The sequence below is a fragment of the Sus scrofa genome, chromosome X (assembly GCF_054392235.1).
Source record: "Sus scrofa isolate SSC_HxYL_T2T_F1_AM1 chromosome X, Sscrofa_HxYL_maternal_Yorkshire_Landrace_v2.0, whole genome shotgun sequence".
Classification (NCBI taxonomy): domain Eukaryota; kingdom Metazoa; phylum Chordata; class Mammalia; order Artiodactyla; family Suidae; genus Sus; species Sus scrofa.
The window spans coordinates 22,913,196-22,937,322 of NC_139401.1; the positions used below are offsets into that span (position 1 = coordinate 22,913,196).

The following is a 24,127-nucleotide window of genomic DNA, read 5'->3' on the forward strand; positions in this document are numbered from 1 at the left end:
CTTGCTCAAAACTGGTAATGACTTTCCATTTCACTTAGAGTAAGCGAAAAAATGCTTACAATACCCTGAAAACCCTACCTGATGGGCCCTTCCTCCAATATTCCCACTACTCCTTACCCTGTTCTAATTTTAATTCTTTCCATAGCCCTTACCATCTCCTCCTATAGTTTATAATTTACTAATTTATTATTACTTATTGTTTATCTCTCCTACTAGAATGCCGAATCCATAAAGATGGGGATCTCTGTTTTGTTCTCTGATATCTCAAGTGCTCAGAGTGCCTGGTATGCAATAGGCATTCAATAAATATGTGTTAAATAAATAAATGATTTCATGACAATAGACTATGAGCAGGAATGTGATGTGTACAACATCCTGATAATTCTATTATATACAAAATGATGTGCCTTGGTTTCTCTTTATTGTTCTCCAAGGCTAAAACAAGGACCTAAAACTAGTGAGACGATTGTATATGTGCAAGTAAGAGGAGCACTCCAGGAAATGGCAACACAATATGATGAGTGGAACCTGAACTTGTCTGCAAAATTGATTAGTGTTTGGATTCCATGAAGGTCATTTTCAGGAAGAGAGGGTGCTGGCTCTTTTCCATTCGCCCCTCTAAATCCATTCTCTCTCCTTCTTCATACTACTTCATCTCCCAGGATGCTGACCTTTATGGATTATCAACCAGGCCTCCTTGCCCTCTGACTTCCAGGTAAGTTTAGAAGCACAACAGGAGATCAAAGAACACAAGAGAGAGTTTGGAGTTTTTATTCCCCTGCTTCCTCTCTGCTTGACCTGGTTCAATAGAGGCTGGATTCACCTACCTATGACCATGACCCTGTCAGGGAGGCCCCACAGGCATTATCACAGTTCTCACTGGGTTGCAGTAACAACTTCCTCCCCTTTCCCTTTCAGGCCTGGGGGTGGCAATGGCTTGTTACTGTTCTTAACAGTAAGTACTTGACCATCCCATGTTGTTTCCTTTAATCCTGGCTACCCCTCTGTAAATATTTACTTGTGGTGTTTTGTTTTGTTTTGTTTTGTTTTGTTTTTAAAGATACTAAAACTCCAGTTACTCCCTGGGACATTTCACCTGTTTCTTGCTGAGATCCTGATCAATACAAAGGGAAACAGCTCCAGAGATCCTCTTTCAAACACTTTCTAACCATAGAAGTTTTCAGTCATCTGTCCTATTTCCCTCTACCACCACGCAAACATTCCTTTGAAAGTAACTGTAAATGCTTTGTATTTTCTACTGTACCAAAGGACATCTTGACTTTGAGTCAAGGTTGCAGGGACTGGACACTTTTTCAGGAGTCTAGTAGTCATTATCTTTTAGTTATCTTTCCCAACTGAATAGAGATCATGGCTCTAATTGGAGCCTCGAGAGTATATTTTTGAGTCCCTTTTTTTTTTCCATCTTTCATTTTTATGCCAAGGAGACGAGATTGTAAATCAAGTCTTGGACCTCCTCCACTTCCTTGTAAAGAATTTTAACAATAGTTAATCTAAACTTTTCTCTGCTGAAATACTGCATGCACCTGAGGCTGTCAGAATGCCACACAGAGAAAATATTGGTTAAGCATTCTATTCCCAGCAGTAGGAAAAATGTGGCATTTTCTAAGTAGGCTATTAGGATTATTCTACTTAACAGCTTATGTTATCATCTGCATGAAACCTACAATCCCCTAGAATGATAGAATTTTAGACTTAGAAAGGCAACTGGTTCAGGTTGTATTTTTCCTAATGAAGAATTTTTCCTCTAAGATCTTGGAAAAATAACCAGGTAGTCACAGATTAAGCATTTCTATCCTATCAAGGAATCTAAAATCAATTTTTAAATATTCTATTAGCAGTACATTTATTATTAAAAGTTTGTTTCCTTATTTTATATCAAAATATTCACAACATCCACAAGTTACACTTGTAGGAGGAAAAGACAATATTTTCCTTCTTCCTGTGTTTATTCATTTCCAGGACTGAGCACAGTACTTGGCACCAAGTTATAGGAGAATTTAAAAGAGTAAAATATACAAGACATCTATCAAGATTCCCCCCAGATCTTTAGGACAATCATGACAAATTCTCTTTATCTTCAATCGACAGTTTCTAAACACATATAATTTATTGTATTCATTTGGATAAATTCATTTTGTACATGAACACCTGAAAATGTGAAAATCAGGATTAAACAAATTGCTCCAGAAACAGATTGGTAAGACAATGGCCAATGAGTCCATTAATTTTTCCCTTTATTTAAGGGAATGTATTTCTATTAATGGAATCTAAGTATGTGTTAGCATGTCTGATAACCCCACTGTGGCTTACATAGAGCTTGTACTTAATTAAAGCAGCCAGATTTCCTTTTTCTTCTCTGGCTCCTCTGTGGAAAGGAGAGCAGGAATAGAAGGAATATTTAATAGAAGACTTCAGTAACAGACCAATGAGAAAGGATGAGCATGAGGATTAGAGCGTTAATTCAAAAACAGAGGTTTTGTATTAATCTCTATTAGTTTTTTTATTTTTAGAATGCTTATAGATATAAAGAAAGTTACAAAGCTAGTACAGAGAGATCCCATATGCTCCGTACCTAGTTCCCTCTATTAATATCTTACAGTAGTATGGTTCTTTTTCACAACAAATGAAAGATATTGATACATAGATAATAATTTAGATTCTTTTTTTTTTTTTTTTAGTTTTTCCCTAATATCCTTTTTATCCTGTTCTAGGATCCTATACATGAAAACATATTACATTTAGTCATCATCTCTCCTTTGGCTCCTTTAAACTTTGACAGTTTCTCAGAATTTTCCCATTTTTATTCATTTTGATAGCTTTGAGCAGTGCTATTCAGGTCCTTTGTAGGATTCCCTCAGCTGGGAATCTGATGTTTTACTCATGATTCAACTTGAGTAATGGATTTTGGAGGGGAGAACCACACAGGTAGAGTGCTATTCTCATCCTAGCATATCAAGGATACATATTTTCAATATGACTTATCACTGGTGATGTTAATCTTGGTTACCTGGCTGAGATACTGTTTGTCAGGTTTCTCCACTCTAAATTTACTCTTTTTCCCACTTTATGTACAGTCCTCTTTGGAAGGAAGTCACATGTGCAATCCATACTTAAGTGGTGGAGATTTAAACTCTACCTCCTTGACACTGAAGTGTCTTAATTCAAATTTAGAGTTATGAACAATGTATTTGTCTCTTCTTCTTCACGTATTCATTCAATCATTTATTTATATCATTTTGGACTCATGGATATTTTACATTTGGGCTTAAAATCCAATATTATGGTGTTTATTTTGTTGATCACATTGTTTCAGCTTTGGTCACTGTGAGCTCTTTAAATTGGCTCCTATGTCACTTTGACATAACCCCCCATTGTTGCTTTCACCTGTTGGCTTTTTGAGGGTTTTTTTTAAGTACTTCCTTATTTTCTGGCACTATAAGATACTCTAGGCTCACCTTGTGTATTCCCTGTTCATTCCTAAAATAAACCACTTCTTCAAGGAGCCATGGCTCCTTTTATTGGAAAATGATACTTGAAACCAAGAGCTTGGCACTGGATTTGCTCATTTCCATCAGGATATTATAGCTTCTGGGATTGCTCAGCTAAAATAAAAAGGAAGTATAATGTGTATGTAGTAACTTTTATATGTACATTTATCTACAGATATTTCAAAAGAATCAAACTGTATCTATATTAAGCTAAATATGAGTTCACAGAGATGTCTCCAAATCGAATCCATTACCACATAGATCATTCTAGCTTTCAACACTTGCTTGCCTGTAACCTTTGTTATTTTGACCTATCATTCCATCTCATCAAAATAGATGTGTGTCTCTATTTTTTCAGCTAGCATCTTTCTATGCCAGAATAAACAATTTATTAAGTATATTCTCCAACAAACATTTAACAAGCATATTGAACAGTTCAGTATTGTGGACAGAGCCTTGAAGCAGTGCTCTAGAAATTTCCTCCAGGAAGGTGTTGATTCAAGAATTGAGACTTTCATTTGGCTTTTCTTCTGTTTTCCGTAATTCTTCAAAATAAACAGTCATAATATACATACATATACAGATTATGATAGTTTATCAGAGGTCATTCATTTGGACAAAAACTGAATTCATTTGAAATTGAAAAATACTCTGCAATTATCTCCTCTTATGTAAGAGATTTCAATTTGCCGTAAATGGAGCTTTTGTTACTCTTTCCAACTTGCAAACGTATATAACTCTCTCTTCTCATCATAGGTTATCATTATATCCCCTTAAGTCTTTTGTTCATGTTGCATGGAAGACAACTAAACACATTTTGTAGACAAATAACTCAATGGAACAGAATAGAGAGCCTGTAAATAGACCCACATAATCAAGTGATCTTTGACATACAATACAAAGGAGCAAAGACAATCTCTTCAATAAATGGTGATGGAAAACCACCCATATGCAAAAAGATAAATCTAGACCACAGACCTTATACCCTCAACAAAAATTAACTCAAAATGGATCACAGACTTATATATCAAGTGCAAGCTATAAAACTCGTAGAAGGTAACACAGAAAAAAACACAAATTACACTGGGTATTGCTAAGACATTTTAGATATAACACCAAAGGCACAAACCATTAAAGAAGTAATTAATAAGTATGGACTTCATTAAAATTATAAACTTCTGCTCTGTGAAAGATCGTGTTGAAAAAAGATGACAAGTCGTAAAATTGGGAGAAAGTATTTGAAAAGGACATATCTAATAAAGAACTATTATGCAAGATATAGACTGAACTCTTAAAACTCAACAACTAGAAAACAACCTGATAAAAACATGCGGAAAAGGCAAGTTCCCATGTGGCACAGCAGGTTAAGGATCCAGCACTGCCACAGCTATGGCACAGCTTGCAACTGTGGTACAGGTTCAATCCCTGGCTCAGAAACTTCCACATGCCACAGGTGCCAAAAAAAACAAAAAACAAAAACAAAACAAAAAAACCCCACCAACCTTATTGGGCATCTCACCAAAGAAGATATATAGATGGAAACTAAACACATGAAAAGATGCTCCACATTTTGTGTTAGCCGCAAATTAAAACTCTGAGATACCACCGCACACCTATTAAAACGGCCAAAATCTGGCACAGTGACAAGCACCAAGTATGTATAAGAAAGTGGATCAAAAGGAATGCTCATATATTGCTGTAGGAATGCAAAATACAGCCACTGAGAAAAACACTTATTACAAAACTAAACATACTCTTAACATAATCCAGCAATAGTGCTCTTTGGTATTTACCCAAGAGTTGAAACCTTAGATCCACACAAGGACCTGCATCCAGATGTTTAAAACTGCCAAAACTTGGAAGCAACCCAGATATTTTTCAGCAGACAAATGGATAAATAACCTGTGGTACATTCAGACAATGGAATATTATTCAGTGCTAAAAAGAAATGAGCTATCAAGTCATGAAAAGGCATGGAGGAAACATAAATGCATATTACTAAGTGAAAGGAGGCAATATGAGGTGGCTATATGCAATATGACTCTAACTATATGACATTCTAGAAAAGCCAAAACTATGAAGACTAAAAAAAAATCAACAGTTTCCAAGGGTGTTGGGAAGAGATTAATAGGCATAACAGATTTTCAGGGCAGTGAAAATATGCTGTGATTTTAAAATGATGGATATATGTTATTTAACATTTGTCCAAATCCATTTAATGGACACCACCAAGAGTGAACTATTAGGTAAACTATGGACTCAAGGTGATTATGATGTGTCAATGTAGGTTCATCCTTGGTTTAAAAGAGTCATTCTGGTGAGTTGCGAGTTAATAATGGTACAGTGTGTGCATATGTGGGAACAGGGAGTATACTGAGTATAATGGAGGTCTCTGTACTTTACTGTCAATTTTTTGTTAACTTGCAACTACTCTAAAAAATAAAGTCTTTCCAAAAAATCATTTTGGTACTTTTATTTCTGGGGTTTATCTTCAATGACTTTATTATCCCTTCGGGATTATGTCACTCATGAATTCATCTTTGGTCATATACTCTTTGTTTTACCTTTTAGAAAATGTCTTTAAATCTGAGCTCAGCAGTCTAAAGAAAAACTTATGACAGTTAAACACACTGCATGATTCTAGACTGGATACTTTTGCTGTAAAGATAGTGGGACAGTTGGTGAAACCTAAGTGGGGTCTGAGGATTAGATGGTAGTAACATGTCAGTGATAATTAATAGTATTAATTTCATCATTTTGATGGTTCAAATGGTTCTACATAGTAGATATGTAGAAGAATGTCTTTGTCTTTAGGAAATACATATTATTCAGTAAGGGTGGGACATCATGTCAATTCTCAAAGGATTCTAGGAAAAAGGGTTCATCATATAGAACCTGGAACTTTTCTCCAAGTTTGAGATTGTTTTATGGTAAAAATATATTGATCAACACAATATTTTAATGTGCATTCATCAGAAAAAATTTAAGGGTATCCACATTAGCTTTTTCAAATATCCCTTTCACCTTTTCTTCTCTGAAGGAAATATAAGCATGAAATTGGAGACTGATTTTTCAGAGTTTCCCAATGCTTCTGATCCATATTTCCATTTCAAGTTTCTGGATGAGTTATATGTTATTTCCTTGCTTTTTGGAAATTATCTCTCCTTGTTTCACCATGCTGATGCATTTTCAGATACTATGTTCAAGATTGTTGCTTCAAATGCCCCTTTTCCCAAATATCAGCAACCATCTCTTGACCACTGGTTAAATGAAACTCCAGAATAGCAGCTGCCCTATGCCTCTTCACCTACTGGGAAAAGAAATTATCAGGAGAGATAGTAAAATACTTTTGGATATTCTGTGCTTTTTGTTTTTCCTTCTATCCTCACTCCTTACTCTGTTTTCCTCCCTCCTGATTGGGGTTTTCCATATAGACATGTTTCTTTCTAATTGAAAAGAATCTAGTCAACACAGTATCAAAATTCCTACAAATCACATGATTGAGGTAGTCTAAATTCAGAGGTTAACCTGAGTCAATGAAAGTGTCATGAATTAGCCTACTTAAGCTACACTATCTTCTAATCAAAAGGCTTAAGATATTTTTGAGCAAGAGATTTTCTGAAACTTTTAACTTAACTCTGAATATTTATTCTCAGTAAGGAAAATGGCTATAGTGTCACAGTATGTCCTATTTCTTGGCTCCAATTCCTGAAGAAATAGCTACTTCTTTTCAGAACTTAGGAAAGAAGAACTGAAGCCATGACTAGTCTTAGGTGTTTTCTGCCTCCTTGCCTCTCTCTCTCTCTATATATATATACACGTGCATTTTTTTCTCTATGTATACATACTACTTCTTGCTATTTATATTTTCCTCATAATTTAGGAACCTAAGTAGGGACCTTATAATTAGCCAATCTAAGAATTTATTTTCTGTCATGTTCAATGAAAAAAAAATACTGCAACTTGATGTAGCTTCTACTTTGACTTTATGCCATAGAAGAATCATTTTGATGTGTGTACTGAGAAGGCAAATAAGTTGCAAATGTTCAAAGCAAAAATGCACAAAAAAGTTTGACAACAAGCATTACACAACAATCCAAGTTTCATAAAACTTTCTGTCGAACATGGGAATTACATGGTTATTTTAGAAAGTGAATTGCCATTATATCAGGTCTATATGTAATGACTGTTTCACAATAATAATGTGAGGTATTAATCAAATTGGAAAGCCCTGGCCAATGGCCTATAAAGCCATTTCCCCCTCATTTAGCATCATCAAACTTTAAAATGCATTTGTCTTTACTTTAGGGCCTTTTAAAAAAACCTACTGGCGGTTTCTTTCATCCCTAAAGTATGCTGTGTTGATATTTTTCCATATATATACATAAAGTACAGAACTCAGCAAGAGTTCTGTATGGGCTTTAACACAGTAAAGAAGAACAATTTAATAATAGTCCATTAAAAAAAAAACTTAACCACAATATGTTAAATTTTAAAAAGGTCTCAGAAGGCAATGAGATAACCCAAAGATAGTGAGACAATAAGCTAAAAGCAACCACTGTACAAAAGAGGCACTGACTGAATATTGATTAACAGAGGACTACTCTTTTGATTCAAGCTGTGGAGAATTGCCTCTCAGAAACTCTGTTATGAGATAGGGAAATCCTATCACATCTTTCAACCTATCTCTATTTCCTAGAAGCCTGACTTTCAAAATAGATCTGATTGCCTCTCATGCTACTTACCAGCAAGTGACAACCTTTAGCCCTTGCCATTTGATCACATAGTTTTTGAGTATGATAGAATGATTTGTTTGAGCCAGAACGCCAGATCTAAATTTAGGTTGTTTTTGCAAAGGCTCAAGTGTTTATGTTTTACCCTGGGCTTGAGTTGGAAAGCCCTTTGTCCAAAAGAAATTGCTAGTTGACCATTTAATTCTTCTTCCTAGATAACCAACTAGACCGTACTTCCTACTTGCCCTTACAAGTGGGTGCAGCCCTCAATTAATTTTTATCCGATAAAGTGTGAGCAAAGGAAACACATGCCATTTCTAAGCTTGGCCCATAAAAGCCATCCCACACATAACCCTTCATGCCCTATCCCATTTCCTTGTGTGGCCCTGGAAGCTAAGAACAGAAGATGATAAAACCATAACATGGAAGGAGTCCAGGTACCCAAATCATTACAAAGAGTTAAAATGCCCACTAATAAGCAGCACTGTGAATGAGAAATAGATTTTTATTGTGTTGAGAGACTGAGAGTTGGAGGTTTCTCTTTCAGCAGCTGGCATTACCTTAACTAATACACTACAGCTGTCATCGTTATTTGCAGGAGATCAAAGGCAGAAGCATCTCTCATTACAGAGTTGTCAGAGTCACAATCTTCCCAAGTTTCAAACTGCCTGAGATTCACATTGTTAGGTGATGCCTGCACAAGGAGTAAGTGGGATTCTGTACCAAGGAAACAGACTTAGTGTGGGTCATCTGTCTTTTTCCACATCAGACACTCCATCAGGTCCATGCTCCCAGGAGAAAATAATGTGTACAACTAAGATAACAGCTTTACTGGAACACACACACACACACTTCACAATCTTTTCATTACTTCCTTTCACATGGTATAAAACTTTCACTCACTCACTCTACAAAATATTCATTAAGCAATTAGGAACTGGAAAATATTTCATCAGAAATGACATGCAAACCATTGCCTCCAGCTGTTGAATCAATTTACTAAGAAAAGATGAGAGCTACAAAATTCTTGGGAATGAACCCTAGGCAAAACTAAATTTTATAAAGCAGACCTAATTCTGATATCCCAACTAAATGACAGACTCTGTCAAATACTATTTCTATGTTCTTGAAAGAGAAAGTATACTAATTGTATTCATGATCCAAATACAATCCATACAATATGGAAAGTTCCTCAATTCTGGTAGAAATGGACATCTGGGCCCAATATGGCTTAAGTAATCAATAAATATTATTCGTCAGGTAAGTATTCAATGTAGGAAATGCCAACACAAATCTAGGAAAGTTCCTACCCTATCTCACCAGAACACCCAAACAGTATTTAGAATGAGCTTCAGGCATAGAGGGAGTTTCAAGAGAAGATATAATCCAGCCCTGAATTTGAACTACACATATAGACAAAGCAAAGCAAGGACAATTATTTCGAGGACAATAAACTTCCATGATAGCAAATTGGTGGAAGAATCAGGAAAGTAGATCTCTATAGAAATAGTGTTGTTCTGGAATTCCCTTGTGGTACAGTGGGTTAAGGATCCAGCACTGTCACTGCTGTGGCACAGGTTTGATACCTGGCCCAGGAACTTCCATACACCATGGGTACGAACAAAAAAGAAAGAAAATAGTGTTCTGGGTTTGTGCAAGGGGATGCTGTTAGAGGCAGTCCATCTTTGCTCCCTCCTTTATGTATCCTTTATACTTGCTTCTTGCCTCCCTTACACTTCCCTGTGAACTACATCGACATCATCTTTTTCCCCCTCCCACTTGACAGTGAGCTCCTCAGTGGCAGGGACCATCACTTGTTCATATTTATATTTGTGCCCAGAATTTAGCTCAGTGCCTAGAAAGAGCACAGGCCCAGTAAATGCTATTGAAAGGGATGGACGGAAGAATGGATGACAAATACCAGCAGCTCCCAATTCATTCCCTGCCCCCTCTAATCTGAGCAGCACAAGGCACCAAGTAAACACAAAAATGCCCTTTATTGTGATCTAACACTGACTCTAAAATGGCTAGGCTGTTAGCACATTCTTAAATTCAAAAAGGACCTATTCCATTAGCTAGCCAAACTTAACATGTCTTTTAACCTGTACTAAGTACCCCAGGTTCTCCCTCTGAGGAGTCCAAATACATATGTCTTAGAAAGCAAATGAGCCCTGCTGACTAAAACATAATGTCATCCATTAGGGTTCTTGCATCCTAACCACACTGTTACTTTAAAATCTAACTTCTGAGAACTATGTACCTAATATGGGTAAATAATTCATCTTATTATGAACTATTTGTAGATAATAGGCCCGGTTCAATAAATAGGCTTCTAAAGAAATTATACTATTTTAGTAATCATTGTGTTTGTTATGAGAACTTGTGAGTTGCCCCAGACAAATTATTTTTGACACATGGTATTTCAGACATGAAAATGATCGCCAGGGATGATTCTGGAGAATCCATCAGGGCTTTAAAATAGTTATTATGGTACCAAAACCATCAAAAATGGTAAATTCGGCCATTTGCCTCACATCAAAAACAGAGTTTAGACACATTTTAAACAGGTTTTTTAGCCCTAGCTACATTGAAAATTAAAAAAAAAAATGCTCAACTTTATTTAATCAAAGCAATTTTCAGATTTCTCCCAAATCTTAAGCAAAGGAAAATATAGACTTTAGTTTTATCATTGGAATGTAGCATTTTGCAACATGTTTAAAGTTTTGAGATTTGTTTCTGTATTAGAGTTTCTAAACTGAATAGTTGGCCTCTAGAGAAATATAGAAAAATTTAAGTACTGTCTCTTTCCAGATTAAGAAAAAAATTTAAATAGCTTCATGGATATATTAAAAGAAATAGCCTTGCTTCCCTAGAGCTATCTGGTAAAAATGCATTTTTATGAACTCAATTGACTTAAAAGAAAAAAGGTCTTATGAACATTAATTTCATTTCTGAAATTTCAGCTACTTCTCATTATATAAATTCCTTTTCCTAGGTTTAAGTGATGCTTATATAATTTTTGATTTATTTTAGTTTGAATGATTAGTAAACATATTTCCATGGATCAACATTATCCATATGTTTGTCATTTTAATGTTTGTGCATTATTCTTTGTATTAATGCACAGATTTTGTCATTCCAAACTAGCAGGTGTTTTTATCAAACTAGTACATAATTTAATTCCTTTTTAATTCAAGTTTTTTCACCTGTGTCTGTTCCCCAAAGTATATATACCAAGTCAAAGTGTCACAATTCTTGTGATTGATTGCCAGGCTGTTCCCCACAAGGTAAAAATCAATGTAAAGTGCAGGTACCAATGCCCACTGTATTTAATCAAATCTAAGACACCATCAGTTTTAGGGCACACAATTGTTTTCTATACCACTTCAAAAGTAAAAAATAAATAAATAAATAAAAATAAAAAACTGCCAATTTAATTCAGTGGTGACTCAGTGTTACAATGCCATTTATCAGAAGAAACACCCTGATCCCAGGAAATTAAAATGTTAAGAAATGTACATCTTAGTATCATTTAAATGCAGAATTTTTCAATGCTCCACTAATACTGGTTATATCAACATTTTTCTTTAGATAGTTTAAATTTAATGTGTATGATGTTCCTGAAATGTTTAATTTGCATCCAAACTACTACTAAAGCTGAGCATCCCCCTCATGGGATGATTTCCTCATATGCAAATTGGCTTTTCATAACCATTTATTAGCAGGGGACGATTTTATGAATGTTTATATACATTAGAGTATTAAGAGAATTTAGCAGATATCTTGCTGTATTACATTCTGAAGAGTGAATGCTATTTAGTTTTAGGCATTTAAGTCTTTCTTTAACGAAAATCTCCATTTCTTGAATCATCAGAAATGCATCTAATTTACAATTAACATAAAATATGATGTGGCATTTTCTACCTTTATATATGTTATTTTATATTAATGCTTCATTCCAAATCAAAAATACTGTCGTGTAGATTTTGAGATTTGGCTTGTGTTTACAGTAATCAGTCCCCATACTGCTTTCCACTATTCCCAATCAGATATGTTAAATTTGTGTTCCTTTTCCCATAATTCAGCTGTTTCTGGCTTTTCCTATATATATTTCCTACAAGTTATAGAGGTATATAAATTATATGGTTTACATATGGTTTATTACACCTGTCACAATCTCGTACATTATTAATAGCTTTTTGTGATGGATAAGGCAGAGACACCTCATTGCACAAATGAAAAACTTAAATAATTCAGAAATATGAAATAAAATGCCCAAAGTTACTCCATCAATGCATGGCAGAGCCATGACAAGAATCATGGTTTTTGTCCTGTCATAATCTTTCCATTACCCCACCCTGATAAAACAGAGTAATTTGAGTCTTCTCCAGGAAGCTCTGTAACACTCTGTCATTGAATGGTTTTACAGCTACCTCAGTACCAGTCGGTTCTCGTATCTGTCTACTTAGAATACATTTTGAGGTTTGAACAAATTTGTTAAATCTGATGGGGACTACTTACCATCAGTATATTTTTAAAAGTTTGTTTTTCCTATTAGTGATGTATCTTTCCGGACGAAAATCCCTACTATTTCCTTCAAGTTGCATTAGTTGTCCTACAAAGGTATTAGATTATATTGTCTATGAAATAGCTTAGAAAAATTGCTATCTTCATTCTAGTTAAGATGTATCACATTTGTACCTTTTTCTTAATTCTATAGTTTTATTATATTCTGTAATAAATTCCATGTGCCCTGAATGATATTAATACTAAGTTATTTCAAAGTTATTGTGAATAGATTCTGTACTCACTGCATCTTTAGGCTGTCTTTCGTTAATATAATAGTGTGGAATAAATATATATGAATTCACATTAAAGCCTGAAACTTTCCTACACCAGCTTACTCCCTCATTATTTCTTTGGTTAATACCCTAATACAGTCTTAGTAGACAGTTGGCCCCTTTCAAAAAATAAGGAAAATGTTTTTAACCCTTTTCTAGATGTACCTTTATTCCTTTTATAGACGTACCTTTAATTTTTCTTATGTTTACATAGAACTGTTACAGGCTGCATTTCTAATATTATATCTAATGAGGGTTGTTTCAAGGAGCAATCTCAATTTTCTTTTTAAAGCACCAACTCCATTGTTTGTTTTCTGTGTTATTCTTTAGTTTTAAATAAAATCTGTTGATAACTTTTAGTCTAAATTAATAATAGGTATTTTCTTACATGACTTCTTGGAATCTACTGAAATAATGTGGGTTTTTTTTTTACCTTCCAGTGCATCATAAACTATAAAGATAAACCATCAAGAATGCCTGGGTTCATTCGTATTTTTTTCAACAAACAATGGTTAAGATCTGTTATCAGCACTGGTAGAGATACACTGTGAACAAAGCAGATCAAGTCCTTGCTCTCATCAAGCTTAATTTTCACTAGAATGGTAACTACTAAATTCAAATGGAAAATGATTCTAAGCCTCAAATAATTCTATGACGTACTCTGTTAAAATTGTACTAAAGAATTCTGGATCCATTATTAGGGAACGGAAGGGTTAACAATGGGTCTGTAATTTGACCTCTTCCCCTTTGATGGACACCTAAATCCATTTTGATCTCTATAAGACCACTTTACAAATACAGTGATGCAAATGACTAGTAAACTAAACTCTTCCAGTACTTATCTAAAGAGTCTTTTTCCCAGGGTATACATGAACTGTTTGGATTGGTTATTGTAAACCCTGCAGTTTATGGATAAAAAAGCTAACTGGAGAATGGATGTCAGTTACCTAGCCATCTTGGCTACATGGCTAGCAAGGTCTAAAAATGAAAGAACCCGGAGTTCCCATCATGGCTCAGTGGTTAACAAATCTGACTAGGAACCATGATGTTGTGGGTTTGATCCCTGGCCTTGCTCAGTGGGTTAAGGATCTGGCATTGCCATGAGCAGTGGTGTAGATTGCAGACGCAGCTCGGATCCCGCGTTGCTGTGGCTCTGGCGTAGGCTGGCGGCTGCAGTTCCAATTAGACCCCTAGCCTGGGAACCTCCGTGTTGCACAGGTGCAGCCCTAAAAAAAGAAAAAAAAAAAAAAGAAAAAAATAAATAAATAAATAAAAATGAAAGAACCCCAAACTAAGTGGATTTCCTAGGCTTTTATCACTCATGGTTATTCCTCATTATTCCCACCACAAATATTCTGACATGGAAACAGAATTAGGAAGTGGAAGCTTGTGGATGTGGGCATCCCAGATATTAATTTGGTATTTGCCAAGGCTCTTTACACGTATCCTTACTACTCATTGGCAATTCATAGTTCTTGTTAAGATTTCTATCTTGCATGAATCTGATTGATAATTTAGCCCTTTATGTAGTCTTAAGTAAAAACTTGTCACTCTGGGTTTTCCCAACCCCATCTGGTTCCTAACAAAGATGATGGTAATCAATTCGACAGAAACCTATTGTCTGGATATATGTCAGGCACTGATTTGGCACTAAAAATACAAAGGCAGATTCATTCTGTTTCTGACCTTCATCCAGTTACTCTACTGAGTCAGAAGACTCAGGCCCTTGAAAGCTGGAGTATGAAATGTGTCTTTGTGACATGAGTCCAGTGTGAGGTGTGCCTAAGATGAATGCTTGGGGCTCACCAACTCAATAAACTGCACCTTTCTTTGAAACTCAATCCTACCACCATCAATGTCTCTACCATTCATATAACAAAGATTCTGGCATGATTTGTGTCTCTGGAATCTCTTCCTTAATGAAACAGGAGCATTAACCAGGACTTTTTACAGACCTTGCCAGAAGTTGCCAGTGCCCAACACATAGGCCCAGAGCCTACCTTGGGGATCTTCTACAGTGAGTTCTTACACAAACTGCTGCCTGTGTCTCTGCCTGGAGGCATTCTCTGGCTGTAGGGGTAGGCTGTGCCTGCCCCTGGGGCAGCCCCAAAAGTGGAGCATTACAACATATACCTCAACCAATGAGGGATGAGGTTGTTGGATAAATACCCAAGCTTTCTCACCCCTCAGTAGGACCATCAATTCTGAAGCATGTTCCCTCTCATCTCAGAGCTTGCAGTCACACCAGAGTCTGAGCCCAGCTGAACACAGGCTTTCCGTTTTATTGAGTATCTTCCTTCCCCTCATTTCCTCAGGTTTCATCATACTTCTTAAGATCACCTCCCAAATAAACTATTTGCACATGTAGTCTTGTTTAAGGGTCTATTTTGGAAGAATCCAAAGACAAGAGAAACTTTTTACAATCTTCTTAGCTGGGATATTAATTCCTCTCCAAGGTTAGACCCCATCCCACATCCTTTGGCCAACAGGCAAAGATGTATAAAAAGCAGGACAGATAGGCTGTTCTGTCCTCTGTTCTCCTCAATGGATTATTTTTGGGCATTTAGATCAGACTCTCTACCACAGCTTCTTTATGTACATATATTAGACTCATGTTTAAGAGATGTTAAGATAATTTCTAAAGCCAGATCAATTAGCCCGAATATCACCTGGCAAGGTTCCCTCACTACTCACTACAATAAGCTGCAGACCTGTATTTTTAGCATTTTTAGCAGTACATTGTTTTTATCTGTCAATTCTTTGTCTCCTTTATTTACATAATAACCTTGAGGGTGCAGACCATTTTGTACTTAGTGCCTGAGGCATTCAAATATAGTTGAATGAATAGCCAGTACCTCACTAGATAGAGCCAAACACAAGGTCCATTCATCTTTTCAAGCTCAGAATATTACAAACTGAATTCATCATTTCCCACTTCCCAAATTTCTGCTCTTTGTTTTTCTTCATATCTCAGGTACTATCATTGTTTTTATTTTATTATGTTGAAATATTTTGTATAAAACAAGATTATTCCTTAATGATTTGGTATAACTTGTATGCAAACTATATAGCTCTGGTGGTTGTTTTAGTGGTAAACCTTTGACAAATTCTTCAAATATTTTCTATAGTATTATACTAGTATTACACTATTTTTACATTTGTGGTTTTATTAATTAATTCAGCCAATGATGTAAATACATTTTGTCAATTTTGATCTTAAAGTATCTACTGGTAATCCTTTCATAGTTTTGTCTTTTATTTACGTAAGTGTAATTTTTCCATTTTTATTCATTTTTTATTTTTATGTTTTAGTCTAAACTTGGGAGGGAGTTTTAATATGCATATTGAAAGAGAAAGCAATTTAACTGTACTTATTACTGTTTTGGCTGAAACACATTAATTTCCATGTTACATTTTCTTTTCTTTTTTTTGTCTTTTTGGGGCCACACCTGCATCATATGAAATTCCCAGGCTAGGGGTTGAATTGGAGCTGCAGCCTCCTGACTATGCCAGAGCCACAGTGATGCAGCATCCAAGCTGTGCCTATGACCTACACCACAGCTCACCACAACACTGGATCCTTAACCCACTAAGTGAGGCCAGGGATTGAACCCGTGTGTTCATGGATACTAGTCAGGTTCATTAACTGCTGAGCCATGACAGGATCTCCCTACATTTTTCATCTTTCAATTGCTAGTATTGTACTAGATTTCCTTCACGATCCAGTTTTATTTAGAGAATAATATATTTCTACGTGGGTGCTCTACTTTTCTTTTTTTTTTTTTTTTCTTTTTTTTGTGGCCAAACTCATGGAATGTGGAAGTTGCCAGGCCAGGGACTGAACCCATGCCACAGTAGCAACCTGAGCCACTGCAGTGACAATGCCGGATCCTTAACCTGCTGTGTGTGCCACAGGGAACTCCTGAAATTTTTACTTTATCTAAAAATGTTGTCGATTATCTCATCTTTGTGTCCACACATGTAATTATTTTCTGTAAGAAAAGTTATATAGACTTTAAAAAGTACATTTTCTATTCAGTAAGTTTTATTCTTTTTCTTTTTTGCATTGTTGAATATCATAATTTCTAGTTTGAGTCTTTTTCTAAGTTTGTCCTATTTTGGTAATAAACAGAAACCAATTGTGGGTAAGGGTTTCTGGGGTCCAGAATTAGAAAGAAGCAGAAATACCACACGGAGAACAATGGTTGGAAAAAATACAAAAGTCAAAAAGGAAAGTGAAATGTAAGCAGGATAGAACTCTGATGACAATCAGGACTGTGGCCCTATAGGAGCCTAGTTTTTTACTTTGTTTTGTTCTTTAGATGCTTGTGGTACCATAGTTGCTATACATGAATTGAGTAATTGGGATTGGGTTGCTTAATTTATCTTTGACCATGGTAATCAATTTAGTTCTAAAATTCACCTTCTCTGCAAATAACAACTCGTCTCATATTCTGCATTAATAAAATGGACCTCAGATGATCCAATTATTTGTCTATAAATGCATATTAGTTGTATATGCTTTTTTTGATTCAATATCTTAATATAGCTGTTGACCTTTCTTGTTCACATTTAATGTTATGATTGATTTTTATATTATTCTCTATCACTCTGTTCATTTTTTATGTTTTTATTGACTTTCTCTTTAAATTAATCTCACTTCAAAATCCTTAGGCTGAGCCAGAGGGTAATTGGATCTAGTTTCCTAACATTGTTATATTCACTAACATTTGTCTGAAGCTTTACATTTCATAAAATATTTTTAGAGACCATTATTTTTATGCATGTTAATTCAATTATTTCCAGTATTTCCTAATAGAAATACCAGTTGCCATTCTCAATACTTTCCCTGTCTTAATTTTGCATCTGAGTAATCAGGAAATATCACTAATGTGGGTGGGCCCCATCCAATCAACTAAAAATCTGAATAGAACAAAAAGGCTGCCTGCATAAGAGAAAACTCCTCCTTCCTGACTGCTCAGAGGCAGAACACTGATTTTTTCCCACCTTTGCACTAGAACTGAAACAGCTCTTTCTTGGTCTCAACTCTGTCAGCTTTCAGACTGAACTATATCAACTTTTCTTGCCAACTGCACATCTTGGGACTTGTCACATTTCATAATCCTGTAATCCAATTCCTTCCCTATAATCAATCTCTCTATATACATTTTTTATTCTCTAATACAACAGTCAAAAACTGAAAGTTACCTTTTCTCAGGCAGTACTGAATTAATTGGGTTATTGTTGAGTGTGATGTCTACCACATTGTTTAAACATCACAAGACACTCAAATGCTGTCCCTTCTGCTAGCAATAATAGCGGAGAATTCCTTCCAAGATCTTAAATGAGTATTTCTTGCTGTTTCTCCCTCAGTAGAAAACAAAGCCCATGTTCTATGAAGATTCTGTTATATTCTTAAAGACCAGTAATAAATCGTCAGGTGCTGTTGCCTTTCCTCTGAAAAACTGCACTTTCTTCACCCTCTCCTCATAGGTCTTAACTTTGCTTTAATATGAACCCTATCAAGGTTCTCCTCATCATATATGCTGTTTAAATAAAGAACTGCATAGCACTCAACCAAATACACTTTAATCAAAGAGTATCTCCCAATATTGTGGTCAGTTTGTTACTTATTACAACCCAGATATTATTTCCAGATTTCCTTGTTTCTAGAGGGAATTTCCCTGCATGCTCTCTCTTTCTGGGACAAATTTATTCCTTCCCTGGTCATCCTTTCCTCTAACTTCATTGTATCAGCTTCACTTTATTTTTTTCCTTTTCTTTTCAGGGTCTCATCTGTGGCATACAGAGGTTCCCAGCCTAGGGGTCGAATAGGAGCAGCAGCTACTAGCCTTCACCACAGCCATGACAACACAGGATCTGAGCTGCATTGGTGACCTATGCTGCAGTTTGCAGCAATGCCAGTTCCTTAACCCATTGAGTGAGGCCAGGGATCAAACCCACATCCTCATGGATACTGGTCTGGTTAAGATGTTGAGCCGCAAAAGGAACTCCTGAATCAGTTTAACTTTAAATTCTAGTATTTGGGTCCATATGTGTAACTGAACCCTTATTACACTCATCCATTTAATATGTAAATAATCCAATGGAGTCAAACTGGTCAGAACTAGTCAGGACAGAACTGGCCAATATATAGACATTACCTAGAGACTTTGTCAAAGTTGTCTGTTCACTCTGACCTTCCATTCAGCTCATTTATCATTTCCCTTTTAAGAAACATCTTCTATTCCATCACAAGTCATAGATAAGGATATTAAACAACTTATCCTCAAACTTACAATTAAAGGATATTACTTAACAATCCTTCTAGGGGATAGTGGTGCATTACTAAGACCTGATCTGAATTACATTCTTCAGACAACGAGTTCCAGTTCATAGTCATCTGGCATACACTGTTTCACCTGCATTTCTATAAGCTTTCCTTCAACCAACTGAAATTACTCTTTTGCCTCCCTTTCATTTACCAAGCCCTCTCTCTGTCACAGAATGAAATTAGATTTGTGAGTACCTACTTGTTCTGAAGCCACACTAGTTACTGACCAATATACTCCCTATTTCAGGATATATACCATTTGATCCTATGGTTAAGAATTCCCTTATTTAGGCATAAAAATCATAAAAGGAAACCAAAAATCAATAAATTAAGTACTGGTACTATTAGAATATTTTTCATCTGTATTTGTATACTTTATGAGTGCTCAAAGTTATACTAAGCCTTCTGCCCACTTATTATAGGAAGAAAACAATCTTAATCTGACTCTGGGTTTCCTATATTGCTAAGCAGATAGGCTAAAAAGAACTGGGGAAAGGCTATTGTTGATGATATAAACAAAGTTTTGCACTGTAGTACAGTGTATTTTTCTGAAACAGGCAGCTATTTCAGTCAATATTTCCTCGATGGAAGATTCATAATAAAAATTGTGTGTTCATCATGCATGTTATCTTAAAGCTGCAGTGCCTTTTTCAGTGGCAAAGAGTCTGGGATTTTGTTTATTCCTTTTTGATTTAGAAAAACAGTATGTATGCTTGGTAAAAAATCATCTGAAGGATTTATTATGAAAAACAACAATCCCTCCTACCTTCTGCCACACACTCATAAACCCCACCATCGAGAAGCAAACTACTTGTAACAGATTTAATTTTCATTTTTTATCCTCCTAAACCTATATAAAATTTATTTTACTCTATCCTCCTTCCCATTTGGGGTAGTTATTAATTTTATTCATCTTGGTAACATATACCATTCTAGGTTTTAAGCGGTTTTCTCTGATTCTTCCATCCAATGTCTCTTATCTTCTCGACTGCTAAAGAGAAATCTGATGAAAATCTGATTCTATTTTTGTTTTGAAGGTAAACTCCCACTCCTCCCTCCAAAGCTTCTACTATGTTTTATCAGCTATGTCCTGTCATTTTATAACATGTCTATCTTTATCTTTTTCTATTCCTTTACTTGATAATTCATTGGATTCCTTCAGTATAATAAACATTTCTTTTTTCAGCTTTAGGAAATGTACTTCTAAAAGGTCTTTGATTTTTCTTTCTTTTTGTTTTCCATTATCTTTCTACAATTCCTATTAGGAAGATATTAGTCCTCCCAGATGCATCCTTTGTGTTATTTATCTTTTCTCTCACATTTTCTACAAATTTTCTCTCTATTCTCAGAGTTCTCCTCGACTTCATGTTCTATAACTTCTATTTAAAATTATATTTTGGCAATCACACGTTCAATTCCCAAGAGCTCACTCTTTAATTTTTTCTTTTCCATATTTTTCTGCTCTTGTGTTATACTCAGTATTTTCCTAGCACTCTGAAGATAACAACTAGGTATTTTGCTGTGTTGTTCTGTTTCCAAAACTATTGCTTTCTTCTAAGATTAACTGGCCTTTTATCTCATATCTGTTGCTGTATTTGTTACAGTGCCTGGTAATATTTGGCTAATTTTCATAATTAAAATCAGCTGCTGGTCTACATGTAGACCTTATCTTGCTAGATTTCTCCTTGGATACACAATTCTTTATACATACTTGGGGCTTATTAACTGGTAGACTTCATTTTAGAAACTTCCAATTTCAACAATGAGGATACTAGTGTCTACCACAGTAGTCCTATTTCTTTCCAGGCAATTTATTCATTTTCCATAAGTAAAAGGTCTTCATGTCTTTGTGGTTTGTTCATTTGTTTTTGTTTGGTTTGTTTCCACTTTTGTCTGAAGCTGAAAAGCTGGGTGAACTACTCTCTCCCTACTGAGCATTCTGTGGGTAGGGTTTTGGATTGTGAGCAGCCAACCATTCTGTACATAATGTTTCATGTAATCACCTCCTGCACACTCCTGCCCCGTTTTAAATTACCATTGCACTGTCCATTGTTGCTGCAACTTTACACCCAGAGCTCTCCCAAGACATGTGAGAAAATGATGGAAACCACTTCTTTATTTCCTACCCTGATATTTCCCATTTTGTTTTATCCATTAACAAATATAAATCCTCTTTGTCGGACAGTATACATTTTTTTCTTCTAGAAATTTGAGGATCTCCTCTGTTTTGGGGGCTTTTAAAAAATATCATTTTAATGCCTTCTCAAGGAGGAGGAAAGAGAACCATAGGGCCCAATCTGACGTCATGAACCAGAAGCCAGAAAAGATTATTCTATTGTTCTTTCAAAGATAAAATAGCGGTAATCTATTCCCATGATTGTCAAAGCATGGTCCCTAGAACATGGACATCAGCATCACCTGGATACCCATTAAAATGCAGATTCTCTGGCACTAGAACTACTGAACCAGAAGCTCTAGGGATGGGGACCAGAATTTTGTGTTTTAACAAGACCTCCAGATGATCTGTTGCATGATCATATTTGAGGATCTCTGCGCTACACACATGTTCATCCATTTCCCTATGGCTGAGGACATCTATTTGCAGTTCCAATGGCGAGGACCACTGAGATCCAGCATGATTCCCAATAGTTGCATCCCCCCTCCACCTTCAGCTAAGGGCCAATGATTCTTATGAGGGCTAAGACATTTCCCAAGTCCTAGGTTGAAAAAAAAGCATTATAGCAGACATGTCCATCTGTGATCTTGGAATCAAGTTTGGAGCCCTTTGATTCACCTTGTCTCCATCCCCAAATGAATATGCCATGTCCATTAACTAAGCATTTGCCTTCATCCTTGTTTGGATGATCATTATAATATCCCAGGACCTCCAAGAGGCTGTCCTCCTAAGTCCTACCCCCACTGACTTTCGCAATTTCTGGCATAAAATTCAGCCATCTTGCTGGAAATTTGTACCCTGCTTGCTCTCTTTCTGGATTCTTTATTACAGAGCTCTGCCCCCTTGTCAGTACACTTTAGATACTGTGTTTTCCTGCAATACTGTAGTGTATGTTCTAGCGGCACTTGTCCTTGGGTCTGACAACTCGGGCCTGATGGTAAACCAATATGTAACCACAAAGGAGAAATCAACCAATAGCCCAGTAACCTCAGTTGCATTTACTCTGTACCCTAATCAAAGAAGCTGACTGGTCACCCACAAAATCGATTGGCAGCTGACACAGACAATTATGCGTGGCATGCCATTTTCAGATTGTCACTTTTGAGTACATTTAGACTGGATCTAAAGAGGAAAAGTGCATTTGCCAGGGGACCTGCAGAGCAGCCTGCTGGGAAAGACTAAATAAAAGGAGTACTGACCATTTGGTTCCAGGAAATGACACCTTGGCTTCCCCAAGGGAGTTTCTCTGATTTGCTTTGATAAAGGCCATCCTTCTCCATCTGTAGTGATCTCAGCAGGGATCCTCACAGTGTAAAGCAAACAGCAATGAGCAATCATCTCACTCTAGCAAGACAATGGGAAAGAGCTTGGGATGAGAGGAAAGTTAACCTATTAGGATAAGTTGCAGGCTTCTTGGAATCTACCAAAACCATGACCAGCATGTTTCTTCTACTCGACCTTCCCCTCCTGCCTTGGATTCAAAAACTGCAGAGGTGGCTTCATGTTCAATTCTTATTTTGTTCTTGGTTGTATTTACAGAACAAACAAATAAAATGAATTCCTAATTCTACGGCATGCAATCTAAAGAACAAAGGGGTTGTTCATGCATTAAGAAAAACATTTTGATGGAATCATTAAGAGATAAAAATAATAGTCAATGTCCTCATTTATTTTTCCTTTTTTTTCTTTTTGGTTTTTAGGGCCGAACCCACAGCATACAGAGGTTCCCAAGCTAGGGATCAAATAGAAGCTACAGCTGCTGACCTACGCACAGCCATAGCAACACTGGATCTAAGCCATGTCTGTGACCCACACCACAGCTCATGGCAACACCTGATCCTTAACCCACTGAGTGAGGCCAGGGATCAAACCCAAAACCTCATGGTTACTAGTTGGATTCGTTTCCACTCTGCCACAACAGGAACTCTAACGTCCTCATTTCTAAATCATTTAATAGTATATGAACATTATGGATTAAAATCATTAATTCAGATTTTGTATAACTTATTCACTAAGTGATTAATGGAAAACTGAAAGAATGTTTTTGCAAACAAAATTTCTACATGGAGGGAGTTCCCACTGTGGCTCAGCATGTTAAGGACCCAACATTGTTTCTGGGAGGATGCGGATGCGATGCCTGACCTCGCTCAGTAGGTTAAGGATACAGCACTGCTGCAAGCTGCAGCTCAGATCCTGCACTGCTGTGGCATAGGCCAGCAGTGGCAGCTCTAATTCGACCCCTAGCCTGGGTACTTCCATATGCTGCAGGTGGAGCCATATAGAAAAGAAAAAACTATTTCCAAATGGATTTATAGGGTTTTTTTCAAGAAATCACATAATCAAGCTATGCTAAAACACCCAATATCAGCAACGTATTAAGGTGCCAGAAAAAAAAAATAATGAGAGAGAGGGATAATGCACTATTCAGCTTGACAAATTCTTGGCAATGTGACAATGGCCTAGAGAAATCTAGTATGTGGAATAAATCTGGTAAGTGATAATGCTTAAATAAAAATATGAACAATAATTTATTG

The 24,127-nt window shown here is 36.1% G+C and overlaps 1 protein-coding gene across 2 annotated transcripts in view; it reads right to left on the bottom strand.

The window, feature by feature from the left end:
- The window catches only part of LOC110257826 (uncharacterized), an 830,584-nt gene that overhangs the window by 650,403 nt on the left and 156,054 nt on the right, over positions 1-24,127 (bottom strand). For both annotated transcript variants that reach the window (XR_014835820.1, XM_085008757.1), the window contains exon 3: positions 22,793-22,937. Coding sequence is in view for 1 of the 2 variants with exons in the window: in XM_085008757.1 (XP_084864883.1) it covers positions 22,793-22,937 (145 nt within the window). In the remaining variant the exon portion in view is untranslated. The remainder of the gene's footprint in view (positions 1-22,792; positions 22,938-24,127) is intronic.